This window comes from Lotus japonicus, chromosome 1, assembly GCF_012489685.1.
Source record: "Lotus japonicus ecotype B-129 chromosome 1, LjGifu_v1.2".
In the NCBI taxonomy this organism is placed as follows: domain Eukaryota; kingdom Viridiplantae; phylum Streptophyta; class Magnoliopsida; order Fabales; family Fabaceae; genus Lotus; species Lotus japonicus.
In genome coordinates this window covers 42,461,408-42,485,544 of record NC_080041.1, presented here as the reverse complement: position 1 = coordinate 42,485,544, position 24,137 = coordinate 42,461,408, and the positions used below count along the sequence as shown (strand labels likewise).

At 41.8% G+C, this 24,137-nt stretch overlaps 1 protein-coding gene across 1 annotated transcript in view; it reads right to left on the bottom strand.

Moving 5' to 3' along the window:
- Positions 1-1,092: 1,092 nt before the first annotated feature.
- LOC130714489 (uncharacterized) overlaps positions 1,093-24,137 on the bottom strand; it is a 30,135-nt gene continuing 7,090 nt past the window's right edge. The window contains exons 4-10 of the mRNA XM_057564707.1: positions 18,628-18,664; positions 18,428-18,497; positions 18,056-18,160; positions 13,402-13,552; positions 13,220-13,302; positions 1,542-1,635; positions 1,093-1,429 (exon numbers count right to left, since the gene is read on the bottom strand). Of these exons, the coding sequence (XP_057420690.1) occupies positions 1,342-1,429; positions 1,542-1,635; positions 13,220-13,302; positions 13,402-13,552; positions 18,056-18,160; positions 18,428-18,497; positions 18,628-18,664 (628 nt within the window). The 3' untranslated portion in view covers positions 1,093-1,341. The remainder of the gene's footprint in view (positions 1,430-1,541; positions 1,636-13,219; positions 13,303-13,401; positions 13,553-18,055; positions 18,161-18,427; positions 18,498-18,627; positions 18,665-24,137) is intronic.

The following is a 24,137-nucleotide window of genomic DNA, read 5'->3' as shown; positions in this document are numbered from 1 at the left end:
TGGACGTGAAGACCCCAAACCCGTGGTGGGGAAGTAGTGTCGTTGACTCTGTAGATTGCAGCGGCACGACAAGGGAAAGTCAGCGGCGGCGCATGCAGCTTTTGGGCGTGATCTTCTCTTTTGAAACCACATGAATTTTATTGAAACAAATACAAAAATACAAAAAAATACATATCGAAGATATTGTCTAATTTTACGTTGGTCGCCCAAGGCCAAACATAATTATCCTCTTTCACCCCTTTTTGGGACCAGTCATGCAAGCATTGGCAAAGTAAGTAGACATAAGAATGTTAAGATTGATATGTGGTCAAACTAAAAATATAAGATACACAACTAATGTATAAGAGTAGATATTTGGGTGACACATCGTTAAAAAGCTAGCGGAAAATCGGTTAAATGTACACGTACAAATAAGTCATTTAGATGCACCAGTGAGAAGGGCTGATAATATCAATGTGAAGTGGGGGGAATGCCAAAAAAAAACTCAGGCATATACTATTAGAAAAGATCTTATTATCAACAATATTCCTCATATCTTTTCACCATACTAAATGACCTAGTGTGAGCCATATCTTTTCACCATACTAAATGACCTAGTGTGAGCCATATAGCCGATCTATTCTAGTGGAATAAGATTTTGTTGTTATTATTATTATTGTTGAATATAAAAAATATACAACAAATTCAACCTTAAATACCTAACCAAAATCCTAGCCATTCAAAGGTTAATAATTTATTTGACAAAAGTACGTGACCAAGTTGGTGCTCAAGATGAACAATGGTGAACAACGATGAATGATGCAACATTCAACCTTCACTAAAAGCCTTGTCTAGTGCTATGGAGAGTTTAGATGCTCGATTTTGGAGGGAGCATTTTGAAAATTTTGAATTTCAACTAGGATTATTTTCGTCCAGAGAAAAATATAATTCCCTACAAAAGGTTCAAACCAAGAAGTTAAAAAAAAAAAGTTAACATCAAAACACTCAAAGATAGAGAAGGGTAAAATCAAAGTCCTTTTGAAGTGAATTCAAACGGACACTAAATAAGACCATCATCTAACAAAATTAAAACCCAGCTGACAGCAGCTCCAGTAAACACAAAATATTGAGGAAACCTCAACAGGATATATTTGCTGCATTCCATCACACTTTTGAACCTCCAAGTTTTGTTTTGTTCCAAAATAGTGAGTTGCCTTAAAGATGCCTTCAGGCTTTAAAGTGTTTTACAAATGGGTTCTACAAATATTATCCATATCATCAACAGAACAATCTAAGCAAATATTACAATAGACAAAAATAGGAAAAAATCCTTTCGGAAATTTTGCTTTATTTACTTTCTAACTAGGCAGAATTCCCCTCAAGGCCTAATTTTGACGCTAGCCAAGCACAAAGCTCATCCATCTCTTCCGGAACTGTGTAGTGGCCAAGCCTGTTATAAGTAGAAACAAAAAGAAAAGTCAAGACATTAAAATGAGTGATGGATTAAGGATTCTATTAAAACTAGAACAAAATCTTGTACGACGATTTTTTGTGTGTATTACCCAGTATATGATTTAAAAGTTACATCCTGAAATCCAGTTGAACTTAAGCACTTTGATGATTTTTCCCCAAATTTATAGGGAACCACATCGTCACCTGAAACAATATGATAAATGTTATTCTGTCCATGAAAGTCCAAGTTAAATACCAATAGATGTAATGAAAGCGGAAACTATTATTTACAGTAACGTACTCTTGGGCTAATATATATAATGGCAAATTTTCTGCTAGCATGGTGAATAGTATTCAACCAAACAATGGCAACTAAGGGCTTCTTTGTGAGTTAGTTTTTGGAGGGAAAGGAAGTAGAGGGCATATTTCAATTTTCAAATAAATATGATCTAATTTGATGATTTTTAAAAATAAAATGAAATGATAAATTAGCATAAACACAACGTACTAATAACTTTTTATTATAAATTTTTTTATGAAAATCTAATAATTCGAAAATAAAAATATGGCCTCCACTTCATTTCCCTCTTTAAACCTCCAAAAACTAACTCACAAACAACCACTACCTCTTTGCCCCGGTGTAGTGAAAAACAAGGGTTCCCATATTGCTGTAAATGTGTGCGTAAAGAAATTAGTGACGAAGTGTAAGATTCAGTTATCTATCTCAGATAGCAGCCGGCCCCAAAAGTGCTAGTGGTGAAGCGTTTAGAGGCCACTATACTGAAATTTTTATGTAATTTATATATACATATAAATACTAAGATAAGTTAAATATTACTTAAAATTCATAACATATTTATAATAGGTCATAGGTCTTGAACAAAACATGCAACTAAATACCACTCATAAGGTAAACATAAATTTAAGCCTAATGAAACATCGACATGCAAGACGAGTGTCCTAAGAAACATAACTTAAGCACAGTGCAACTAGAAGAGGAAAGCGGCATAGTGGTCGCTGGAGTCAGGCCAGACGTCAGCGGGCAGTGGTCGCCGGAGTCACACCTTTCCCCTTTGTTATACTCTTCTATCTTCCTAACTAACTCACCAACCAATTCACACCTCAGGTTAGTTAGCTATTATTACAATAAACTACTATAACAATAACAACCTCTATCACTCCATAACTGTCACTCCCCTATTCCTTAGGAATGTCCGAAATTCAGAATCCAAAGGATTTTGGCTAAAAGATAAAGATTCCTGGTGGTGATTAGACAACAAGCAGGAGACTATTGAAGTTGAAAGGGAGTATAGAAATATGGTCCTTGGGTTAAAAAGTTGAGAGCTGAAACAAATACAGGTAGCTAAGCAGAAACTAATAAGACCTAAGTAAAGCAAGAGCAGAACCATCTTAAAACTGGAAGTGTTTGAATAATTTATTTGTATTCACGTAAAATAGAACTACATCAGAACTACGACATTCATAGACAAAGTTTCCCAGTCAACTATAACAATAAAATCCAAACAATAAATTTTTATCATAATCTTCCATAACAGAACTAGATCGTCCTTGGACTGGGCGGGACATAAAGAAGATTATGTCCCGCCCAAAATGAACAATAAACCATTGACGATAGCCAAGGCGGGAAAGGCAACATGACGAGCTTCATTGCCCTCCCTTAGGTGATGGACCCACAAGCCAGCTGGAAGATTCCTTTGGATTTGTCTTATGTGTACGGGGATTTGGGCCCTGATTGTCAGGCCCAAATATAGGAAAGATCCATATCATGACCACCCCCTCTATAAAAGGGGAGGTCATCCACTTGTACGAGACCAACTTTTTCAGCATTAATGAGAATATTCCTTTTATGGTAGTTTTGCTATTTTAGTGCTCTGCTAGGGTTTACTTTTTGTCTTTCTCTTACATAAGCTTGCCCTAGTACAGAACATTGGCGCCGTCTGTGGGGAAGACTCAGCTCTTCCGGTGACAGAAGGAGGAATCGCGAGCCATGGAGACTCGTTCATACGGCGTAGGTCGGCGCGATCATCGCCGGCGCGGTGGTGGTCGACACGGCGGTCGCGCCGGCGGACGAAACAACAACCGTCCCGTACTGGACGACCGAGAGCAGGAAGCTTCCTCGGAGGGGGTCCACTCAGTGGCGCCGTCGCCGGCGTCATTGGTGAATGCAGCTCCGGGAAGACCTTCAGATCTGATCGCTAAATCAGATCCAGGTGTTCGGCGGCGTTCAACGCCGCCTGACTACGTGAACTTGGAAGATCTTAAAACAACTGCTCCACGGAGAGCGCAAGAGGCAGTGACAGGTATCACGCCTGCGGCTTTGCAACAAATGTTAGATACCTTGCAGAAGGTGCAGTCCCAAAACGAGCAGTTGCAAGCCCAAGTTGAGTATCTTACTCAGCGGCAGAATTTTAAGCAAGAACAACGCCTGGAGGCGGAGGATGTAGTTGAATTCCAACCTTTTGTTCCAGCCATCACTAGGGTGGACATTCCAAAGCACCTGCAAACCATGGCATTAGACGCCTTTTCGGGCGAATCTGATCCTATGGAGCATCTTAGATACTTCAATACTAAAATGGTGATCGGCGGGGCGTCGGATGCGGTAAAATGTCGATTATTGCCTTCCACGTTCAAGGGCATGGCGATGCAGTGGTTCATTCGACAACCGCCCTTCTCCATTGATAATTTCACTGATCTGTCCACTAAGTTTCTGACTCAATTTTCCGCCAATAAAACCACAAAAGCAACAATGTTTGATCTTATCAGCATACATCAGCAACCAGGCGAGAAATTAAAAACCTACATGGCACGCTTCAGCAAGATGGCGGTGCAGTTGGAGGATGAAAATCCAGATGTCTGTTTGGCGTCATTCAAAAATGGCCTTCGGGCGGGAGATTTGAATAGAGACTTAACAAGGCGACCGGCGAAGGATATGATGGATCTTCGCGCTCGTGTTCAAGAGTTCATATTGATTGAGCAAGATGACCAGAAGAAACAAGAAAGAGAGGAAGGACGTAAGCAGTCTCAATCTGGCGGTGTTTCACAAGACAAATCTAAGGCGGGGAAGGAAACCAGGATAGCGCAAACCCCCCGCGTACCAAGACCGGGACCATACCACAACTCTAAACCTGGCTTTCAAAATACATGGCACAGAAATTCACAAGGTCCCGCTGCTGCCACAGCTGGTCAGCCTGGTGCTTCGCCAACGCCAATCCCACTTACTAAGTTGAATGCACCCTTAAGTACCATTTTAAGGGCGGTTGGACAGACCAACGTTGTGCAGTACCCACCACCCCCACGGCGGCCGCCAGCTAACGTGGACACCAATAGGTGGTGCGAGTACCACAGAGCGTTGGGGCATACGACAGATAATTGCTGGAATTTAAGGCGGGAAATTGATCGCTTGATTAAAGCTGGCCATTTGGCAAACTTTGTCAAAGACACAGCAGCGCCGGAGGTAGCTAAAATCACTCAAGGGGACAAAGGTAAAGGTAAAGAGATAGTTGAAGAGTTGGGCGATCCTGCCGGGGAATGCTCATCTATTGCAGGAGGATTTGGCGGTGGTGCAATTTCAAGTAAGGCTAGAAAACGCTACGTAGCGGCAGTACACTCAGTACAGGAGTCGAACGAAGGCGAGTGTTGGGTGAATCATTCCCCTATTATATTCACCCCTCAGGATTTTGCGCATGTAATTCCCCATGACAACGATCCAATTGTGGTAACAATTAGGGTTAACAATTATGTGACAAAGAAAGTATTCTTAGACCAGGGATCTTCGGCAGACATCATCTATGGAGACGCCTTTGATCGCCTGGGACTAAAGGAATCAGATTTGAAACCATACAGGGGAACTTTGGTGGGATTCACAGGAGACCGTGTCAGTGTGCGGGGATACGTCGAAATTCCGACTGCCTTTGGAGAAGGAGAGTTTGTCAAGAAGTTTCAAGTAAAGTACTTAGTATTGGCGTGTAGAGCCAATTACAACGTACTCTTGGGGCGAGACACCCTCAATAAGGTCTGCGCGGTCATCTCAACTGCTCATTTAACTGTTAAATATCCCGCCTGCAACGGGAAGGTCGGGATATTGCGTGTAGACCAGAATGCAGCAAGGGAATGCTATTTGAGGAGCGTGGCGCTCTATGGGCGGAAGGCCGCCAAGGAGAGCCACCGAATTACAGAAATCTTCCCACAAGAAGGATTTAGCTTGGACCCAAGAGATGATGCTGATGATTTTCGCCCACAACCGCTGGAAGAAACCAAGCAGGTGCAAGTCAAGGACAAGTTTCTAAAGATTGGCAGTGGGTTGACAACAGAACAAGAGGACAGACTAATCACCCTTCTGGGTGATAATCTAGATCTCTTCGCATGGACCATCAATGATGTACCAGGGATTGATCCCAAGGTGATCACCCACAAGCTAGCCATACGACCAGGGGCGACCCCGGTCATCCAACCAAGGCGAAGAATGAGTGAAGAAAAGAACAAGGCTGTACAAGTAGAGACTGAAAAATTGATCAAGGCCCGCTTCATCCGTGAGGTACAGTACCCAACGTGGCTCGCCAATGTTGTAATGGTCAAGAAGGCCAATGGGAAATGGCGAATGTGCACGGACTACACGAGCCTGAACAAAGTGTGTCCCAAAGATTCGTACCCACTTCCCAATGTTGACAAGCTTGTGGATGGAGCTTCAGGGAATGAACTTTTAAGTCTCATGGACGCTTATTCGGGCTATAATCAGATTATGATGCATCCCTCGGATGAGGAAAGTACAGCATTCATGACCAATCAGGCGAACTATTGTTACAAGACAATGCCTTTTGGTTTGAAGAATGCAGGAGCTACGTACCAACGGCTCATGGACAAAATTTTTTCAAAGCAAGTAGGCAGGAATATGGAGGTGTATGTGGATGACATGATTGTAAAATCCGCCAGGGCTAGTGATCATGGCGGCGACCTTAAAGAAGCGTTTGATCAGTTAAGAACATATCAAATGAAGTTAAACCCTGAGAAGTGTTCTTTTGGGATCCAGGGAGGAAAATTCTTGGGATTTATGTTAACATCAAGAGGAATAGAAGTAAACCCAGATAAGGGAAGGGCGATCTTGGAAATGAAAAGCCCAACAAGTATAAAGGAGGTTCAGCGTTTGACAGGGCGAATGGCCGCCTTGTCACGTTTCTTGCCAATGGCGGGTGACAAAGCGGCCCCGTTCTTCACATGTTTAAAAAAGAATTCAAAGTTTCAGTGGACAGAGGAATGCGAACAAGCTTTTACCAAATTGAAAGAAACATTGGCCACATTACCGGTACTCTCCAAGCCAACACCAGGCGTACCATTAGTGCTCTATTTGGCGGTTACTGACAAGGCGGTAAGTACGGTTTTGCTCCAGGAAGAAGGAAAAAAGCAGAAAGTTATATATTTCGTGAGCCATACTTTACAGGGGGCAGAATTGCGGTACCAAAAAATTGAAAAGGCGGCTTTGGCGATTCTGAAAACTGCAAGGCGCCTCAGACCTTACTTCCAAAGTTTCCAAGTCAAAATTAAAACTGATGTTCCCTTAAGGCAAGTACTTCAGAAGCCTGATTTATCAGGGCGATTGGTTAGCTGGTCGGTTGAGCTGTCAGAGTATGACTTACAATATGAGCCAAGGGGCCAAGTCACAGTCCAGAGTTTAATTGACTTCGTGGCGGAATTAACACCCACTGAAGGAGAGAAGACTCAAGGAGAATGGGTCCTGTCTGTGGATGGATCCTCTAATAACACTGGAAGTGGGGCGGGAATAACAATCGAAAGTCCAGATAAAATGATCATTGAACAGTCTCTCAAGTTCGAGTTCAAGGCGAGCAATAATCAATCTGAGTACGAGGCTCTGATTGCCGGCTTAAGGTTGGCCATTGAGTTGGGAGTCCAGAAGTTATTTATCAAAGGAGATTCGCAGTTAGTGGTTAAACAAGTGAAAGGTGAGTACCAGGTGAAGGATCCGCAACTGTCCAAATATTTGGAAGTGGTGCGCAGATTGATGATGGAGGTCAAAGAAATCAAAATAGAACATGTCCCGAGGGGACAAAATGAGAGGGCTGATGTGTTGGCAAAGTTGGCAAGCACAGGGAAATTGGGCAACTACCAGACAGTCATTCAAGAAACTCTGCCTCGCCCGAGCATTGATTTGGTAGAAATAAAGTTGAAAGCTGTAAAGTCAGTCAGTGAGGGCGAGGTATCTTGGATGGAATCGATTAAAACCTTCTTAGAGAACCCACCAAAGGAGGATGATTTGAACACGAGAGCAAAACGAAGGGAAGCCAGTTTTTACACACTGGTGGGTGGAGAGTTGTATCGGCGAGGAATCATGTCTCCTATGCTCAAATGTGTCGATATCAAGGACGCCCTCGGAATAATGGCGGAAGTCCACGAAGGCGTGTGTTCTAGTCATATTGGCGGGCGATCCTTGGCAGTTAAGGTGATAAGAGCAGGATTCTATTGGCCAACGATGAAGAAGGATTGTTTGGAGTATGTTAAGAAATGTGAAAAATGTCAAGTCTTTTCTGACCTACACAAGGCTCCACCAGAAGAATTAACAACCATGATGGCGCCTTGGCCGTTCGCCATGTGGGGGACCGATATCTTAGGACCATTCCCTGTGGCGAAGGCACAAATGAAGTACATCATCGTGGCGGTTGATTACTTCACTAAGTGGATAGAGGCTGAGGCAGTAGCAACTATCACGGCCGCTAAGGTCAGGAGCTTCTTGTGGCGAAGGATTATTTGTAGATTTGGGGTTCCCAGGGCATTAGTAATGGACAACGGAACACAATTCACAAGTAGTGTTACCCGAGAATTTTGTACAGAAATGGGAATCGAGATGCGATTTGCCTCTGTAGAACATCCACAGACCAATGGGCAGGCTGAATCGGCTAACAAAGTTATCCTGAAGGGTTTAAAGAAGAAACTGGATGAGGCAAAAGGGCTTTGGGCGGAGGAACTACCAGGCGTTCTTTGGGCATACAACACCACGGAGCAGTCAAGCACAAAGGAAACCCCGTATCGTCTAACTTATGGAACTGACGCCATGCTCCCAGTGGAAATTGAAAACCAAAATTGGCGAGTGGCTCGGTTTAATGAAAATGACAACGGAGAAAACTTAATAGCAAATCTAATTATGCTGCCCGAGGAACAACGAGAGGCCCACATAAGAAATGAGGCGGGAAAAGTGAAGGTGGCAAGAAAATTCTCAACAAAAGTGGTGCCAAGAAAAATGAGGGTAGGAGACTTAGTGCTCCGAAAAAATACAATGCCCGATAAACACAACAAACTCTCACCCAACTGGGGCGGGCCTTACAGGATTATTGGCGATGTTGGAGGAGGAGCTTATAAGTTAGAACAACTAAGCGGTCAAAAGGTTCCACGAACATGGAACGCCTCTCATCTAAAGCAGTATTTTAGTTAGTAGAAACAACAAATGTGAACGAAGTCGCACTCTTTTTCCCTTTCTTTGGAAAGGTTTTTAATGAGGCGACAATTGTAATGAAGGGACAATTGTTCCCATACGAAAGAAAATTAATGAAAAGATCATTTCAACAGAATCATATATGTTTTGAATTTTTATTACGAGTTCATGCAATGCAAATCGTATCAAGGTATGCAATACCGCGAGTAAACCTTTCGGAATAAGAAAGTATCGCCTTCAAAAGTTAAAAGCCTTGGCAATTCTAGTGGCCACTAGAAACCAAGCCTCGTCGAAAAATCGGCTAAGGTATATAACAACGAAAGTTGGGAACAACTAAAAACAACGAATGAACTTAAGATGATATCCATTTAAAGTAGAAAAAAGGGGGCGATGCCCATACATGATTTGGAATGAAAATAAAACAGGGCAATGCCCAAAGAAAAATTTCAACTTCATAAAATAAAAACAAATTCAAGCCAGGTTCTCGTGGTTGGCGTTGTTGCCCTGGCTTGTCCCAGCTTGAGGATCTTCCTTCCCTTGATCCTCATTCCTGTGCTGCTCATTCCCATCCTCGCCATCTTCTTCAGGCTCACTCTCATCATTGAATTGGGGAAGGAGATCGAGGCTAATGTCATCATCACCAACTACTTGACCATCCTTGATCTCCTTCAGCCACCCAATGCGGGAAAGATCAAAGCCCGGCTCAACTACACTGATCTGCTCTTTGGCCGCCAGAAAGCCTTGAGCATATTGGAGAGAAGCACGCCCTAGGATGGAAGCATTCAGGCGATCATGTTTCTTCTCCAACTTTTGATATTTGGCTTGAATGGCAGTGTGCTTGTCATTTATGGCTTCTTTAAGAGACTTGGTCTTTTGAAGAAGCAGGTCCGAAGCAGCCAAGTCTTCAGTTAATTTAGCACACTTCTCCTCAGCAGATTTCAGCTTGTTGTTGGCGGTCTCAGCATCAGTTTTAGCCCGTTCATAGGCTGTCTTGTAATCAGCTGCCTTCTTCTCAAAACGGTTTTTGGCTGAGATCAACTCTTTCACACACTGAGCCATTCCCGCCACAGTACTGGCGGCAGACAGCGCGTGATGGATCGCCATGGAAGCAATGTTGGGGGGACCCTGACCGGAAATGTCCTTGTGTATCCGGTTGTCAAAAGTACGGGTCATGAATTCCAGCCCATTAAAGTGAGGATCCGACAAGCTCAGCAAGGGGGGAGGAGCTTCGCCACCAATGGCTGAACTAGGCCCAGCCTGGCCAAATGGAGTTGATGGGCGGTTGATCAGCGTGCTTGAATCTTGTTGAGGGGGCGGGACATTGTCATGTCCCTTCTTTTTCTCAGCGGGACGACTTTTTGAATCAAGAGTTGATTGGTGGAGAGGCTTACCACCAGCAGCACCTGAAGTTTTTTGACGTTTAGGGTCCCTGACGTTGTCAGAACCCGAGGTACCTTCATTCTTCTTCTTCTGCTCAGCTTCGGCGGCCCTCTTTTTCGCCGCCGCAGCAGACTGGGCGAGGTACTCCTTCATCTTGAGTGGGTTCGCGTCAACCTTGCCTTTTCCCATCGTAGCTGTACGGAAAACATCAATTAGACGAGATACATGAACAAAAAGAAAAAGAAGTTACGTACAAAGATTATAAACTTACTAAAAAATTGATTTAAAGTGCCGGATTTCGACGCCTCAATCAAGTCGTGACCGGAAATTACTGGTAGTGTGCGGAGGTAATCGGCGACGCCTTGTTCAGATTCATCCAAGGCGTCGTATGAAACAGATATTTTTCGGCGAGGGTTCTTTGTCCAGTAAAAAGGGAAGAGGGGGTTATTGTCAGAATCTCGGAACAAGTTCTTTATTTCGGGCGACTCCACAACTTTAAAGTATTTCTTCTGCCATACTTTGTAATGGCTTTTAAGGGCGGTAAACCGACTCATGTTCTTACGGGCTAATAGTGGAACCCATTTCACAGAAGTAGGTTTAGTGGTGACTGATTTATAGAAAAGGAAGAACAAGGGATAGGTTGGAGTGAAACTCAAGTGTTCACAAAGAATTTCAAAGCAGCGGAGGAAACCCCAGGCGTTGGGCTGGAGTTGGCAAGGCGCCACATTCAGAAAAGAAAGAACGTGACATATAAACGGCGAGAAAGGAAGTTTAATGTTTAAATCTAAGAAGAAATAGCCATAAACAAAGAAAAAATCGGGCGATCCATCGTCTGGTTCTTTACGCAACAGAACACAGTCATCTTCGCCACATGGGAGGACATTCAACAGATGATCTTCATTATTCGAGGTGGCGGGATCTATCTTCGTGAACCCTTGAGCAGAAATTCGAAGCGAACTAATGCTCCCAACGCTGCTCCAGATAGAATGCAACAGACATTTATCTTCAACTAAATGCACGTCAGAGCGCCATTCAGGTGAAGACAAATCTCCATTAGAGGAGAGAATTGAGTCTACAGAGCCGGCGGGACCGGAATCATCATGGGTAGAAGGCGAGGAATGAATTTCAATTATAGAGGGGGCGACAACTTCCTCCTCCGTGGAGGGTGAAGAAAGTTCTAGGGAAGAAAGGCTAGCGTTTGGTAAAGACATGCGAGGCAGTTTCATAAAAAGAAGATGAACAGAGTTAAAAGTAAAAAGAAGATGAACAGAGTTAAAAGAAGAAAGAAGATGAACAGAGTCAGAGAAAAAAGAAGTAAACGAAGAGTCTCAAGAAAGAGAAAAACTAACCAGAGGGAGAAACGTGAATTTGAGAAAGGAGAACGTCGGCGATAGGGGAGCACCGCGCAATGACGACGGCCGGAGGAAGAAAAGGTTCACCGGAGTTCAAAGAAGAGAATGAAAGCTGCGGTGAAAAGGGTTTTCAGAGCAAAAGTTTTAGAAAAGTGAAAAATGAAAAGTGAAAAGGGGATTTTATAGAGAGAAAGGAAGAGAGAGAATGAGTGGGGGAAGATCGTGGGATCGTGGGATTTGAAATTCGAAAAGTTAGGAAGCGAAAAGACATTACTCCTCGAGACGCGCAACTGAAGATTGCATTTATAACAAATGATGACGAAATCCCGGAAAATAAGGATACGTGCGTCAGTTGAAAAGACGTGGTTGACGGTTATGATTAATGGCGACATATCTTTGAAACGGCAACAAAGGTGGCGAAGTGTGAAAATGGCGATGTAACAACGAAGGTAAAATGGCGATGAACGAATAAACAATAGAGGCGAACTACTAGGTAACATGATGAAGACATTTCAACTCTTTACTCGAGTCTCATGTCTTGGGGGCATGTGGACTGGGCGGGACATAAAGAAGATTATGTCCCGCCCAAAATGAACAATAAACCATTGACGATAGCCAAGGCGGGAAAGGCAACATGACGAGCTTCATTGCCCTCCCTTAGGTGATGGACCCACAAGCCAGCTGGAAGATTCCTTTGGATTTGTCTTATGTGTACGGGGATTTGGGCCCTGATTGTCAGGCCCAAATATAGGAAAGATCCATATCATGACCACCCCCTCTATAAAAGGGGAGGTCATCCACTTGTACGAGACCAACTTTTTCAGCATTAATGAGAATATTCCTTTTATGGTAGTTTTGCTATTTTAGTGCTCTGCTAGGGTTTACTTTTTGTCTTTCTCTTACATAAGCTTGCCCTAGTACAGAACAGTCCTAATCAACCATAACAACATCCTAATCTATCATAACAGTATAACAGAACAATACTACTCATTCTCTACAGATGGATTATACCAATTCATAGATACCAAAGTTTGAAAACAAAGTCTCTACAAACTTGCTAAAGAAGGAAAAGAAAAACACGAGACTTGAATAAAGTGAACTGCAATATAATAAGAATGGAGAGTCAAGAAAGTTAGAAGAGTTATTTTCATAAACTATTTAATAAAGAACAAGTTTTTATTGAATTCAGATAGACTTGACATCAAAATGAGGATCAAATGACTCTTTCTATGGAAGAAGTTAGGAGTCTAAGATAAAAAAAGCATTGAAGATTGTGCATCATGGAAAGCAATTGGACCAGATAATATACCTACTGATGTATAAAAGGGACTAGGAGAGGAAGACATAATACTGCTGACAGTCTAAGAGCATGCCGAACATGGGGAGGAAGAGTAATTTAATCTGCACATTTTGGACGAGTGACATACAAAATTGCACAAATTATAGGTGGTTAAACACATGAACCATATGAGAGGAGGGTTCTAAAGTGTTAGACTAGTGAAACTTGATCGACACACACACACACAGACACATACATATATCCTAACATGTCACTATAAGGTGGCTACTTTCCCTACGAACAAACATTTGGGATTACCTTTTCCATGACACATTAAAATGGGCAAGGACTGAGCACGCCTTGTGGCTTCATCTAACCCTTGTAACTTGTTACTCAAGGTCCTAAACAAGAATATAGCAGTTTCATTAAATAAAAGTATAAATAAAAGGACTGGGTGGCTGAATCAAACTAACATGAGTTAGAGTGGAATTAGGACAGACTTTGCACATGGAAGCCAGCCACTTAAACCAACCGCTGCACTTAAGTTGGCCGGATAAGGATTGCCATTCCCATATTTTCCAGAAGTAAAGCAGGATGCAGAGTAAAGAGCAGTAGCTGCTCCCATGCTAAATCCTCCAACACCAAGCTTAACTACCACATGAATATTAGAGTTGAAATCAATATATAACAACATGAACCAAAGCCTTCTCAAAGAGTTGAAATCAATATAAGAAAAAAAAATCATGTCTTAAACCAGAACCATTACACATGCGAGATAAATAAAAACAGTATCATAGTTATGTAAAATCAAATAATAATTCACTGCCCTCCATCAGCACCCAAAAATGAGGATGTACACTTATGAAGCCATATAGTCCAATTTTTTTAAAGAATCAGTATCTTATCCATATCTGATTCCAATACGCATATGATACTCCAAAATACATACCCAAGGAGTATCCTTTAATTTTTTATGTTTCTTAAAATATATAGTTCAATACGTTTCGGATAGACCTTCAATAGTTTAGCAGCACTGTTTATCATATTGCAAATGTCATTGGAATACAAACTTCTTTATTTATTCCTTGAAGAGAAACAAAAATGGATCCTAAAAGGCCTGAGGATTCAACTTTCATGCATTTCAACCTTTGACGTTTATCTATGAATGATAAAAGGAGTGACAAAGTTGCTGGAATCAGAATAATAATGGAGATTTATATGATCCACCTGATTATGGTGGTGGACTTCTTGAATTGTCAATACAGTCTCATGATAAATTAGAAGTAGAAGCTATGTTTTTTTGAATGAATGGTTGTGTTTGGGTTCACGTAGTGCTCATCTATACATGGGTTTGTACGCAACAGAGGATGGAAGCTCGATGGTTTGCCAACCGGAAACTGCCTTGCAGCCGCCGGCGAAGCCACCAGACTTTCCAGTTACGGCGGTGGACGCTAGTTTCTGTCATCGTTGTTTGGGTGTGATTTTTCAGTTGTCTTCACACGCACATGCGTTCATACGAAGCAGAGCAAGGCTGGCTCAGCTAGATTTTTTAGAATTGGGTCAAAGTTTGACCACAAGGCCAAAGCCCATAATGCTACAGAAGGAACGAGCCCAAGAGGAGAGAAAAGCATTCTGTTTTGATTTTTATTTTTGGTTTGTGTTGTATTCAGTGTTGTCAAATCGCGATCGCGGAATATCGCGGCGAGGCCAAAATCCGCTATTTCATTTAGCGGATAGCGTCGCGGGCAAATAGCGGTATCCGCATAGCGGTTAAAATAAGTAAAAAAAAATTATAGAAAAACAGCTTGTTGTGCTGTTTGTGCTAGTAAAAAACAGTTGCAAAAAATAAATAAAATTAAGACATCTAATGAAATGCATAAAATGATCATAATAGAACAAATTTTAGAAACAAAACAGGGGGAAAAAAACAGAAAATAAAAAAACATTGTATGTAATGGCAAAAATAAACAAAAGATGATGTGAAGAAAGAACAAATATTAGAAACATAGGTTCACATTCACAGTGGAAGAAGAAAAACAGAACAGATCATGATGGGAGAGGAGAAAAAGGAAGAACAGATATTAGAAACAAAACAGGACGGAAAAAAACAGAAAACAGAGTGTGAAAAAAAAAGAAAAAGGGAGTCTGAAAATGTGCAGAAAGAAGGAAGGGAAAAAGAAAAGTAAAGAAAACAGGGTATGAAAAAAGTAAACAGAGGCTAAAAACAAAAAACAGAAGAGTACGTAAAAGAAAAAGAAAGAAATAAAAAAAAAAAAAAAAAAAAAACAGAGCATGGCAGAGTGAAGAGATGGGAGCCAGAAACTCACCGGAAAAGTCATCAGAAAAGCTATTGGGGTTGCCAGAGATGAGGGCCAGAAGCTTGATGTAGAAGGAGGAAGAGAGAAGGGAAAACTTGAAAGGTTTTGAGGCTCTTATAGAGTGAAGATTTTAAGTTATAAAACTTTTCTTCCATTAATTGGGTACAATTAATTCAGTCGGTGGCTGATTCCCACCTCCCAAGCGGTGCCTTTTTGAAAAAAAGTCCTAAAATCACACGTGATCTTCTCTTCCACCGCTATTTTCGCTTTGCCCGTCGCGGCGCTATTCAGTTTTGCGGCGCTATTGCGTTTATCGCGTTTGCCGCTACGTCGCGGCGTCGCGATTGCGGCACGGCGAATTTCCGCTACGTTATAGCGGCATAGCGGCGCTATAACCGCTATTTAACAACACTGGTTGTATTGGGCCTGGCCCAACTGGTTACAATTGTTGGTCTTTTTGTTCTCTTTTTTCCCACCTTGAGGACAAGGTGGATGTTTAGGGGGGAAATGATGATAGAGACCTAGAATTAGAGGGGGCTTATTGTTAGTGGGCTTAGTGTTAGTGGGCTTATAGCCTATAAATAAGGGATTGCTAGGAGAGTTTAGGGATCATTTAGGAATTTGGGACTTGGGAGAGAGCAGAGCCTCTCGAATGCTCTGCAACTTTGTACATTTTCTCTAATTCCTATTTGGGAATTACTTCTCTTTTCCACGCCGGACACCGCCATACGGCCGCCGGCGGAACCACCAGATATTGCGGTTACGGCGGTGGACGGCGTGCAAACGTTCAGCCACCGTGAGCAATGAGATCTACAAGAACGACGAAACTGACACTCATCCACCGTGCAGACCAGATCTGGTGGTTTCGCCGGTGGTCGATTGGCATCCGATTTGCGATAATCGCGGAGGAAGAAGCGTGAACCACTGCCAACATGACCTGGCGATTCAGTCTCCGACGGACTGGTGAACTCCGATGAGCAAGAAGTTAAGTAGAGTGGTTTCTGTTCGATGATTTTGGGAAAAACGTCGTTCTCCACACGCTCTGCTTGCGAGACTGACAAGCCACCGGCCGCAAGAATCGAAACCTTCGTTGGCTTCGGTGACTCCTCCGCCACTGCTCCAACGTGCTCTGCCGCTGCGAACTCCGATTTCACCGTCATTACAGCCTCCTCTTCTCTCTGCACCGATCCCGCTGTAGGTTGCTCCTTCTCAGAATTCTCTAGTGGTGGTAGCTCAATCTCTGATGGCGCTAACAACACTGAATTCGCCTCTGTTTTGGCTTCAATCAAATCTGGTTCTGGCAGGTACAGATCTGCTTCTGGTTCGAATCTCTCAACAATGCCATCACAAAATCCCACCACCTTGCCCTCTGATTTTGTCTTTTCCAGGAACACCACCAGTTGTAAGCATCTCGCCTCAAAGACCTCTTCGCCTCTGAGAATTTCTTCTCTTCTGATATTCCCCTGTCCTCACAATACTGCTCCACACGGACGAGCCACCCCCAAGCCTCTCTTCCATCGAATCTGGGGAACATCTGGCTACCACAGCACCTAGATCGGTGCTCTGATACCATTGTTAGAACCCAGCCAAGAAGAAGATAGAAACTATGATATTGTGGAATATGAACCCTAATTCCCAAATAGGAATTAGAGAAAATGTACAAAGTTTCAGAGCATTCGAGAGGCTCTGCTCTCTCCCAAGTCCCAAATTCCTAAATGATCCCAAAAGATCCCTAAACTCTCCTAGCAATCCCTTATTTATAGGCTATAAGCCCACTAATAATAAGCCCACTCTAATTCTTGGTCTCTATCAGAGTGGTATAATGAACCCCTTATTTGTCTTTAGTCCTTGTGAGGATTAGCTTTGCTGCAGAGGAATTCTTTTATGCTGCAGGTTGTGGATGAGGTTATTTGGTTGGTCTGGTATTCTTATGTGTGGAGGGGTCTCTACTGATATAATGATATTGAAGATGAAATTTTTTATCTAGCATGTCTTAGTATCACTATTTCATTTCAAGGTGCAGAGGGCTTCTATTTGGTTTGAAGAAGGTTTGAGAGGGTACTTTGCTCAAAGTCTGATGGAATTGCAGTGGGTAAACTTGTTCATAGAAGGGGTTTTGGTTGATGTCATTACATGGCAGGATGATACAGTATCTTTCTTTAGTGTTTTATCTCTCCTTGGTGGCTTATTTTAAGGCATTAGAAATTTGTACTCTTTTTCCTTTTCTAGGTTTTTATCCCAAGGGGGTCTTTCCTAGTATAGTTTTAATGAGGCAATATTTCTAGTGTCTTTTCTCCATGGAGGTGTTGTGTTACTAGTTGCAGTATGAGGAGCTAAAGTTGTTCTTTTGGCTCTTGTTTTTTTTCATGTATACATGTATTGGGTTGAAGTACCCCTTCTTGTTAATATAATTCATTGCTTATCGAAAAAAAAATCTAAACGAAGGATGCAAAATTCACATCCCTTTCCCCCTTTTACTTCTCATTATATATATATGTATGTGTGTATATATATATATATATATATATTCTAATTTCTTTAGTCTATTCTGTCTTTTGGTAAACAAGTTCACCAGTAATCATTTGATTACTTAAAGTATACAAAGATCAGGCTTGTTTAATTTCCTGAGCAATTAAAGACTTGAATATGGTACAATTGTGCTGGTTTACAATCACTAAGTTTTAAGGTCTATGATAACTAAGCATCAAAAAAATTATTAACTATTCGGTCAGAAAACATGGCATCGACAGAACAAACTACTATAAGTTAAAAAAATAATATCAAAGGAAGCTATAAGTACGAAGAAATGGATCAAAAATTTGCAAGAGAAACCTACTGTCTGCAGGTTCTGTGGACAACAAATTTGCAACATGTGCAGCTGAAGCATCCAAACCTTCTAGATCATCAGGAGCATCTTCTGACAGGTCTCCCACATCAAACCCTGAAAGACATTAAATTGGAAGTTATGAAATTTATCAAGACCAATTTATTTTTAGATTTAAACCCCAAAGAGTTACCCCTGTCAATGAATGCAATTCAGTACTCTATGAATTATATGAAACATAGAAAGAATGCTAGATTCTACTATCAAAAAGATGTGATTATGGAGTAACTTTGTGTGGCAGCACATCACCAGTTTATGATATGTAAACCTTAGATGCCTGATGTTGATAGCCGTAATCAGATCCTACAAAACAATCAAACTTACAAGCAGTAGAAGGAAAGCCACCAAATAAAGATATTGGCTGGGTAGGAGCAGTTGGACATATCCATTTAATCTGCATCATATAATTCAACAATATGAGCTTCTGAATTAGTATAAAGATATTTTACCAATTTCTAGAATATGCAACTAGGTATTAACGACTCATGATCCCTCTTCAGCAGTTCAAAATTCTGGGTTCTTACATTTGGAAGAGCAAGTGTCTCTAGTAACTGGGACCAACTGCAAAAGTAAATCACAAAATCAGGGTTCCAACTTCTAAGTCATAACCATATGGTTAAAACCATGCTTAAACATCTAACTGTTATTCCTACTGTTTACCGCTATCCAATTTATGCCTCTCATGGTATTAGAGTATAGTATATAGTCAGATATAGTTTCTGTTATGGAGTTAGTTACTCTAGTAATTAGCTTAGCTGTCAAGTTAGTTATCTTAGCTGTTAAGCTTAGCTGTCAAAGCTGAGCTGGCATAACAGAATTAGTTAGCTTCTTATGCAAGCTTGTAACTCTCTATAAATAGAGAGATCTTCAATTGTACTCTTCAGTTTTACAATCAATGAAATTCAGTTAAACATTTTCAATATGGTATCAAGAGCAGGGTACGGTCCTTGAGGCCTTTCTCTCTCAGATTTTTCTTAGGTTTTTCTTCTTCTTCTTCATCACCATGGCTGATGAAGCTTCTGCTCCTGCAACTCCTATACCTACTCCAGCACCAGTTTCAGGGGCTCTGTCACAATCGAGTGCATCTACACTGGTTCACAAGCTCACACTGAAGCTAGATGACTCCAATTTCCTCTCATGGAAGCAACATGTTGAAGGAATTGTCAGGATACATCGCTTGCAGAGTTTTCTTGTAGATCCAGAGATTCCACTGCGTTTTCTCAGTGAACAGGATCGTGTCAATGCTGTTGAGAATCCTGCATATCAACTCTGGGAGCAACAGGATTCTGCTTTGTTCACATGGCTTTTTCTTCTCTATTGCCTTCTGTGCTTCCCACCGTCGTGAATTGCAAGTACGCATGGGAGGTTTGGCAAGTTGTTCTTGATTTCTTTCAAGCTCAGTCACTTGCGCAATCTACACAACTGCGATCTGAGCTTCGAACCATCACCAAAGGATCGAAGAGTACTTCGGATTTCCTCAAGCGTGTGAAGTCGATCGTGAACGCACTGATCACGATTGGTGATCCGATCTCTTATCGTGAACATCTGGAAGCGATCTTCGATGGTCTTCCTGATGACTATAGTCCTCTGATGACGATTGATTACAATCGTAGTGAGCAGTGTTCGATCTCGCATGTTGAGGCGATGATCATCGCGCATGAAGCGCGTTTGGATCGCTCGCGCGCACGTCAGCTTCAAGCTTCTGCACCGGCGGCGCTCCTTGCTCATGCGACTGCACCACCGCCGTCGCCGGTGGTTTCTCCATCTCCGGCAACACCTATTGCACCGTCTCCGGTGACCGTCGCGCCTCCGTTACCGGTGAGCACTGAAGTCAACTATGCTTCGAGCAACGTTGACTCCTCATCAGCATCTGATGATCGCAGTAGATCTGGCGATTCTCGTGGCTATGGTTATCGCGGTGGCTACAACAATTCTGGTGGCCGTGGTGGCAGATCAAATCGTGGTGGTCGTGGCTCTGTTCAGTGCCAGATCTGTCACAAATTTGGTCATGATGCTAGCATCTGCTATCATCGAGGAAATTCTTCTTCCTCTGGTTCTCAGAGTCAACCTACTATGACATCACAAGCTGCTGTTTCCTCTCTTCTTGGCTTGCTTCCACAGTTTGGTTACACGCCTTTTCGTGGATTCCAGCCTTTTGGTTCTCCTGCACAGTTTGGTGTGCCTTTTGCTGGATCCAGCTATGGTACTGGTCTTCCTTTTCAACAAGGTGCTATGTCTGCTTCTCCTGGCTATGGTTACACTGCTCCTGCACCTTCTGGTTTTGGATTTGGTTTATTTCCTCGAGCTCCAGCACAGCATCCTCGTGCACCTCAGGCTATGATTGCTTCTGCACCACAGGCTATGGTAGCATCTGCCCCTTCAACTCTTGGCAGTTGGTTCCCTGACTCAGGAGCTACACATCATGTTACACATGATGCCTCAGTTCTTTCAGATAGCATGTCAGTTACTGGCAATGATCAAGTATTCATGGGTAATGGACAAGGTTTGCCTATAAAGTCTATTGGTTCAGCCTCTTTTTCCTCTCCATTAGACACACACACACCACTCTGAAACTTCACAATCTTTTGTTAGTTCCTAATATTACTAAAAATCTTGTCAGTGTAAGTAAATTTGTCAGGGATAATGGTGTTTTCTTTGAGTTTCATCCTTACCATTGCACTGTTAAATCTCAGGACAATTCTAGGACTCTCCTCCGTGGCTCTCTTGGTCAAGATGGCTTATACACCTTTGATGGCATGCACTCCTCAACATTCCTCAAGGGACTTTCTTCTGCTTCTGTTCCCTCTACCTTTTCAATGACCAAGTCTTCTCCTGCTGATGTTAATTCTACAGTTTCTACTTTAAATAATGTATCTAATGTACCTAGCCACACATCATATGAATTGTGGCATTCTAGACTAGGGCATCCTCGTCATGAGGCTCTGCAATCTGCGCTTTCCATATGTAAAATACCAATACCACATAAATCAAAGTTTTCAGTTTGTCAAGCTTGTTGTGTTGCTAAGTCTCATAGATTACCTTCCTCTTCTACTACAGTTTATACTTCTCCCTTAGAATTAATATTTGCAGATTTATGGGGTCCTGCTTCCATTGAATCTTCTGCTGGTTATTTTTATTTTCTTACTTGTGTTGATGCCTTCTCCAGGTTCACCTGGATTTATCCTATTAAGAGAAAATCCGATACCTGTTCTGTGTTTCTTCAATTTCAAGCAATGGCTGAATTGAAATTTGGTCTTAAAATAAAATCAGTTCAAACTGATGGTGGCACAGAATTCAAACCTCTAGTTCCTTATTTTACTAAGCTAGGTATAGACCATAGACTGACTTGTCCTCACACACACCATCAAAATGGTAGTGTTGAGAGGAAACATCGCCATATAGTTGAAACTGGTTTATCTCTCTTGTCCTATGCTAACATGCCTAATTCTTATTGGGACCATGCTTTTCTTACTGCTGTTTTTCTCATAAACAGGCTACCTACTCCCGTTCTTGATAACATTAGTCCTTATCACAAACTGTTCAAAGTTCCAGCAGATTATATGATGTAGGAGCTTTTTAGGATATTTTTAGTATTTTAGTAATTTTATTTATTTGTGGTTAGGATCTTTTTATTCTGTGAATAGGGTCTTTTAATTTGTATATTTTATTAACTTTTGATTAGGATCTTTTTATTTTCATATTAGGATCTTTTTATTTTCAGAATAGGATCTTTTTATTTTAGAATAGAATATTTTTAGTTTCATTAGGGTTTTCCTATTTCTCTATTTAAGCAGTTGTAAGGCATGAGCCAAAGTAAGTTTTTGATTATTAAAAAAAGGAGATTTCTCTCAAACTCTGGTGGATTCCAGTTTATCAACTCTGGTGGATTCCAGATTATTTTCTAGGGTTTTAGCGCTCGCTATCTCCCTTTCTGGTGGATTCCAGAAGCCTTTTCTTTTAGGATTTGTGCTTGCAATCCTAGTATGACTTCCGCTGTATCAAGTGGTATCAGAGCAGGTTTCTCCTGTCTCTTTTATTTGCTTGATCAACCATGGAAGATCAACCAATGACCAAAGCAGACCTGAAGGATGTTATCGCGGCTCTTACCGCGGCCCTAACTGCTATGACACAACAAATGACACAACAAATGGCGACGTTCACGATCGGCGCATTTCAACAATACCAACAACGGTAACCGGCGACGAGACAGGAGAGGAAAACCACATAGGTTTCCGCGCGACAACAACAACAACCCTTCCGCTATATACTTACCTTCCCAATCCTTACCTTCACCATCTGTATCTCATCCTTATTACCAAGTTCAGTACCCAACCTCTAAAACCACCCAAACTCCACACCACGAACCTTCTACACTCATCCTTATCAATCCTCACCACAACATATCACTGACTGCAGATCCAATTTCCATGCCACAACCCCTACCAAAACCCACATCAAATTCATGTCCATCTGCTAGACCTGTGCACGCAACTTCTTCGGAATCGGAGTCTCAAATTTCATTTGCGCCATCCTCTGTTGTTGCCCTGGAAGATGAGGCAAAAACGTTGATGGATGATTTGTGCAGCGAGAGCACACCAACACACAGTTCTCTTCTATCTAGATATGATGACATCTCAGAGGTTGCACCCCGTGTTATATCAGAGGCAGACACCTCTGTCAATTTGGGCATCGAGGCAGTAGTCACACCTTACAATCCAACACTTATGGTTGTGCCTCAGGTTCAATCTGTCCTTATTCCCAAGTTTGCACCCCATATGTTTGGTAATATGCTTGAGCAAGAGGAAGTGCAATCCAACTTGTCTAACTCGCAATTCAGAAAATTGATTCCATGCCACTGGAAGTTGTTTCAATCACTGCTTATTCATCCAGAAAACACACTCTTTCAATTTCATGGTATTCGGCGAAAACAATTTGATCCTGGCATCAACAAAATGGACACTAGTGTTTCAAAACAGGAGTCTCCACACTCTTTTCCATGTGCTTTTATTAGATTTTCAACACTCACTCTCCTTGGTTTAATTTGAAAGCCTTTTGATCCTGGTATTTTGAGGCAGCTGAAGTCCTTTATAGTGATGAGAACTCGGGGTCGAGTTCTTCACAAGAAGAGGAGACTGATGTAGGAGGTTTTTAGGATATTTTTAGTATTTTAGTAATTTTATTTATTTGTGGTTAGGATCTTTTTATTCTGTGAATAGGGTCTTTTAATTTGTATATTTTATTAACTTTTGATTAGGATCTTTTTATTTTCATATTAGGATCTTTTTATTTTCAGAATAGGATCTTTTTATTTTAGAATAGAATATTTTTAGTTTCATTAGGGTTTTCCTATTTCTCTATTTAAGCAGTTGTAAGGCATGAGCCATAGTAAGTTTTTGATTATTAAAAGAAGGAGATTTCTCTCAAACTCTGGTGGATTCCAGTTTATCAACTCTGGTGAATTCCAGATTATTTTCTAGGGTTTTAGCGCTGGCTATCTCCCTTTCTGGTGGATTCCAGAAGCCTTTTCTTTTAGGATTTGTGCTTGCAATCCTAGTACGACTTCCGCTGTATCATTATAGTATCCTTAGGGTGTTTGGAAGTGCATGCTATCCCCATCTCAGACCTTACAATTCATCTAAGTTGTCCTTCAGGTCTAGAGAGTGTGTTTTTCTTGGTTATTCTTCCTCTCACCAGGGTTACAAGTGTCTATCTAGTGATGGCAAAATCTACATCTCCAAAGATGTGAGGTTTAATGAGTTTAAATTTCCATATTCAACTTTGTTTAGTTCTGATGCTGTAATGTCTAGCTGTTCAGGAATCTCTTCTACTATTCCTGTTATTGCTTCAGTTCCTCTTGAGCAGCAACCCCTCTTTGCAGCAGCTCCTGCATCTCCTGCAGCTACTGGTTCTTCTCACCCTATACAAGAGGCTACTGCAGAAGCAGTTGCAGCTACTGGTTCTTCTCCTGAGCATGAAGGTTCTTCAAATCCTCAGTCTCCTGTTTCAGAATCTGCTGCAGTCACACCTAATGCTT